The sequence below is a fragment of the Montipora capricornis genome, chromosome 13 (assembly GCF_036669925.1).
Source record: "Montipora capricornis isolate CH-2021 chromosome 13, ASM3666992v2, whole genome shotgun sequence".
NCBI classification, from domain to species: Eukaryota; Metazoa; Cnidaria; class Anthozoa; order Scleractinia; family Acroporidae; genus Montipora; species Montipora capricornis.
The window spans coordinates 32,360,203-32,364,782 of NC_090895.1; the positions used below are offsets into that span (position 1 = coordinate 32,360,203).

The 4,580-nt window shown below is 41.7% G+C and overlaps 1 protein-coding gene across 1 annotated transcript; it reads right to left on the reverse strand.

The window, feature by feature from the left end:
• Nucleotides 1-236: 236 nt before the first annotated feature.
• Nucleotides 237-3,235, reverse strand: LOC138029365 (transcriptional coactivator YAP1-like). Its single transcript, XM_068877115.1, has 2 exons — nt 2,653-3,235; nt 237-2,275 (listed from the first exon to the last, which is right to left on the reverse strand). The coding sequence occupies exons 1-2, from the start codon at nt 3,084-3,086 to the stop codon at nt 1,486-1,488; spliced, it is 1,224 nt and encodes a 407-aa protein (XP_068733216.1). The 5' UTR covers nt 3,087-3,235; the 3' UTR covers nt 237-1,485.
• Between the last annotated feature and the right edge of the window lie 1,345 nt (nt 3,236-4,580).

Genomic DNA, 4,580 nt, shown 5'->3' on the forward strand with positions numbered 1-4,580 from the left:
TAACACCGAATGCAGATACAATGTGCATTATTTTAGCCAGTGTCATATGAAAGTGTCAAATAACCTTATTGCATGTCTCTGGGGTGAGATGGGACAACTGTGGCGTCTAGACAATGATATAACCGCAAGATCAAGGGCCGTGCACAAGTTACTTGCCTATTGAAAGCAGGTTGTTCAGCTCCATGTCCAGTTCAAGGGGCATGGATTACTTGGAAAGCAACAACGTCATACAACAATTTACAATTCTTGGTTCTCTTTTATTAATAAAATACTGCATTTTCTTATGAGTGGTTTCACCAGGAAACACATCAAACATAGAACATGAAAATGTTTCTTTACGATTTTGCAAAAATAAAGACATTTATTTGCGGCTTTCCGAGAGCTTTCTGCTCAGTCATCAGCTGGAAACAGGAATAACTTGGCGACCTGCTATCAAAGACAGCCAAAATAAACAATCTCCTGCCAAGTTTCCAAATCATAGCGAAAAAACGTGTGGTTAGTTCGCTACCAGAATCTTTTGTACGCGCGATACCTCAACCTTCAGTTCTCAAGAAAAACTTAATATATATTTTTTGATAGTAAAAAAATATTTTTAACTATTAAAATGAGCATATTATTTACATTCATGTAAACGCGAAATTGTGTTCCTTCATGCATTATGTAGGTTACAAAATTAAAAACAATAGTTTGTTCGCGTCATTGGTAACTAACAAAGCTTGAGCTGAAAATTTGCTTTAAATCGGGAAAATAGAACAATTGATTGTAATTTCAAACAAGATCACGAACTTTGTACCTAAGGAAAGGAAAGGAACTTTATCCAAGTGTCTAGTAATTAGCTGTCCTAATTACGGCTGCATGTAAATGAATTGCTGAATGTCGGTTAGTTGACAAAATCTCACGCTTTGTATGAAATCGAGCGACTGATGGAGGGGCTTCGTTGCTCTCTATACCCACATAGCTGTTTACGTGATCGCCGAAGCGATGTAAATCAAATGCAAGAAACGGGTTTTGTGAGCGGCTTGCCTTTGATGCTTTACATTTAGTGCAAAACAATGGGGTCTTTCTGTGGGTGGAGTAAAAGCCGGATCATATTCAACACTCCGCTTTGACAAATGACCGAACATCAAGGAAAAAAAATTAACGGCAATGAAGCTCCCAGAAACGTCTCGATTCCTATTTACAGCGATTTCACTACAAAATTATATTAATTACATATGAAAACTAGATTGTTTCATCCTACATCTGAGACAATAACATGAAGCGATACGATTTTCGACTCCAGAGCCGCACTTCAAAGTTTCGCTGCGAAACAATTTGTTAATACATCGATAAACTTACATCCCATAACACGTATGCAAAATTGTGTAAAAATGATTTGATAGCGCTTATATGAAACTAGGATATTAACCCAGTCAATGTTCTACACTCTGTTGGAAATTTGTCGTGGAAATATGTACTTTACCCGAGGGATGACCCAAGTATTCTTCACAGCCAAGTGAGAAAGCTGTCACCAATCTTGTTTCCGGGAGATATTAAGTTTTCGACGTCGTTCAGCATCTCTGAATTGAACTCCAATCCAACTCCCAGATCATCTGTATCCATATTCGCGGTACTATCATTTCCTTCCATCACACCTAAATCGACATTTGTTCCGGGCAAGCTGTCCAAAATCTCGGGGAGTCTTCGACTCGGATCAGCTCGAAAACTTGAGTCTTTTGAGTTGTAATTGGCGTCAAACATGGGTTGCGACTCGTTCATGTCGATGTCATGGTAATTCCCTCCACCCATTCCCAGACCTGAATCAAACGATTGATCTCGAATGTGGCCTCCTCCATTCGTAACCTGTGCCGAGTCCTGAGGAGGAGGCAACAACGCCTCGCGAGTTAAATTTCCGAGGAGAGAAGACTTAGTGCCTCCTTCTTCGAGAATATCACGTTTCAGTCTTATCTCCTGTTTCAACAATTCTTGTTGTCGCTTTATGAGTTGCTCTCTCTCTCTTTGAAGGCGGTGAAGTTGACTCATGGTTCTGTGTCGATAAAACTCGGGCAAAATCGACGAACTTCGCAGATTCTCCTGGCTTCTACATTGCAATGCGATTCTTGGGTCAATCCAGCTTGTTGTGCGTTCGATGTGATTGATGTAATAAATATCACCTTCAGGAGTTATAGCCTGCTCCCAGCCATCAGGCAAACTGCCGGCTGTTTGCGCGTTGTTTAAGTTGGATGTGGACTGTGTTTTTCTCGGGTCCTGCCATGTAGTTATTTGGTCGAAGTGACTGCGAAAGACAACAATTGAGCTTTGAGCTAACGATCACCACATCAACGTATTTCAATCACTTGAAATACAAATTGGCTACCCGCCATATTGAGTTGTACGCTACACGTAGGTAGAATAAAACAGGTCTCCACCGAAACACGGGTCTTTACAACACGAAAACAACAAACCCATTTCCAACAATTACAACTTCTTAAACCAAAAACCATTACTGCGCAATTGAACGTTCATTATGACGCATCGCTGATAAGAAGAAAATTCTCCGATCTTGACGTTGCAGTACGTGCATGTATTTGTTAATATTTAAAGTGTAGCCTAACTGAACTTAAGTTAAGAAATTAAAGGCATGATCATGAAGTGCGTAAATAAATGACTTACTTCATAAAAAAGGGTTGTCCATTTGGTGTCGACCGCATTTCCCATCCAGGCGGCATTTGTGCAGGTTCCTCGAGTAAAGCGGTGTTATCAAATGAAGTTGAACGCTGATGAACAACAGAGTTCAAGGAGTGGTTTGGAGGACCTTTAAGGTTTGAAGGAACTGTTATTGAAGCCGGCGATGAATGCGCTCGCGAGTGGCTAATCTGTAGCCCTGTTGGACGGTCAGTTTCGGGAGACAATCCTCCATCTATCGGAGGCTGCTTAAAGAACGAAGGAGGCAGCTTCCGCAATCGCATCGGTAGCGAATTCGCCGGGGTTGTTTCAGGATGCGAGTTGGCCACTGACGTCGGATTGACGACATGGAACAAGGCCTCCAAATCGTTGTCTGAATCTTGTCGAATGTGGACCACCGCATTACTGTTCTTTCTTTCCATTGTCAGAAAACTTTATACGTGTTACCTTGTACGCTTTGCTAATTTACGGCCCCTGACGCATCAAAGATTATTCATTGATGGTGCGGTAATCAGTGAGACTGTCGGGCAGAAAGGACAGTATCAAATATATCAATAAGGACAACACGCTATCAACAGGGTTCGTCGCGGGGGACCTGGTTTTCGGGTGGGATCTATACGTCACGATCAGTTGCAGATTTGGTTGTCATGTCAACTGTACGCAGGTAACCAATCAGCTCATTCGGCTGGTCAAACGATAGCTTGGAAATGAAAGACGGTATTGTGTGCATCTATTTCTGAAAGCTACGTACACACGAGGAAGGGATCGTGTGCGTGGGATTTCTCATCTCATCTCTCTTCTGGACTTTTCTATGGATAAACGTCTTATTGTCGATAGAAACGTCCTCATTTCCCGCTTAGTCAGCGGATATGAAAGTAAGGCAGCTGTGTCTAGGTCTGTATTTACTCAGCAGCTTTGACTGGGTGAAAAAAACTGCGACACAATACAAATTAGATGTAAACAACTTTTAGCGATAAAATGTCAAAACCCGTTTGTTTAAAAGTCTGGTTTGTCATCCGTAATGAGTGTTTTGCTAGAGTCAACTGTAAGAAAGTGGTTATGTAAAGTGCTTAAAGTGTTCTAGCTTTTTAGTTCTTCAAACTTCGGGTTTATCTCCTAAAATTTCGCAACCCTCATTATGACAACAATCACGTAGACACTAATTTGAATTATCCCGCGAGGGAAGAGGTGGGTTGAGAGGGATAAAAGTCATGGTTTTCCTCTTCATGTTTGATTGCAGTTAATCAGCTTTCATCCAGGCCGATCTTTAGAACTGGTGTTTTCGTCTCGTATGTTAGCTCTTTTTTTAAATTAAGCGCGCGGGAGGAAGTAAGATCTTGGCGCACACTCGTGTCTACTAATACCTGAACAACAAGAAGAGAGTAAAGTTCCCTTTGGCGGCCAATTCCGATTACCAATTTTGACTTGCCAAGGGGTGTCAGCTTAGCCAACCAAATAAACTGAATTTGTGGAGTTTTGCAGGTTACTTTTATGTCCAATATTTGCTGCCTTTCTAGATTTTTTCATTGGGAAACTTTGTGGTGTCATTTGACTCTCAATCTTGCTTTTGACCTTGATTTATTTACCACAGGTTTCAAGTTAACCAAAAAGATCACCTCAGTCGCCTTCGAAAAGCCACATCTCGTAGATGTGTGGGATCGAACTCAGCGACGAAAGTCGCTGTACGCGCAAGCTAAGACCAGCTAACAGTTGCTGAATTTTTTAATGCTAAAATGAACTGAAAAGTTCGCTAAGACGTGGAAGGGTTGATCGCGAGGCCCCAATGTTGGCGTCTCAATTCCCTACCCTTCCCTTCACTAATCAATATGCCGTTCAGGACAAAAAACGTAAGGAACGGACGAGAAAGTCTCAGAGATAAGGAAGTCACGCGATACCGCAAGCGGTGGAACGTTTGT

Coding starts and splice junctions, on each gene's coding strand:
- LOC138029365 (XM_068877115.1), bottom strand. CDS start 3,086: ATGGAAAGAAAGAACAGTAATGCGGTGGTCCACATTCGACAAGATTCA. Junction 2,276..2,652: donor GGACAACCCTTTTTTATGAA/GTAAGTCATTTA, acceptor TGTCTTTCGCAG/TCACTTCGACCAAATAACTA.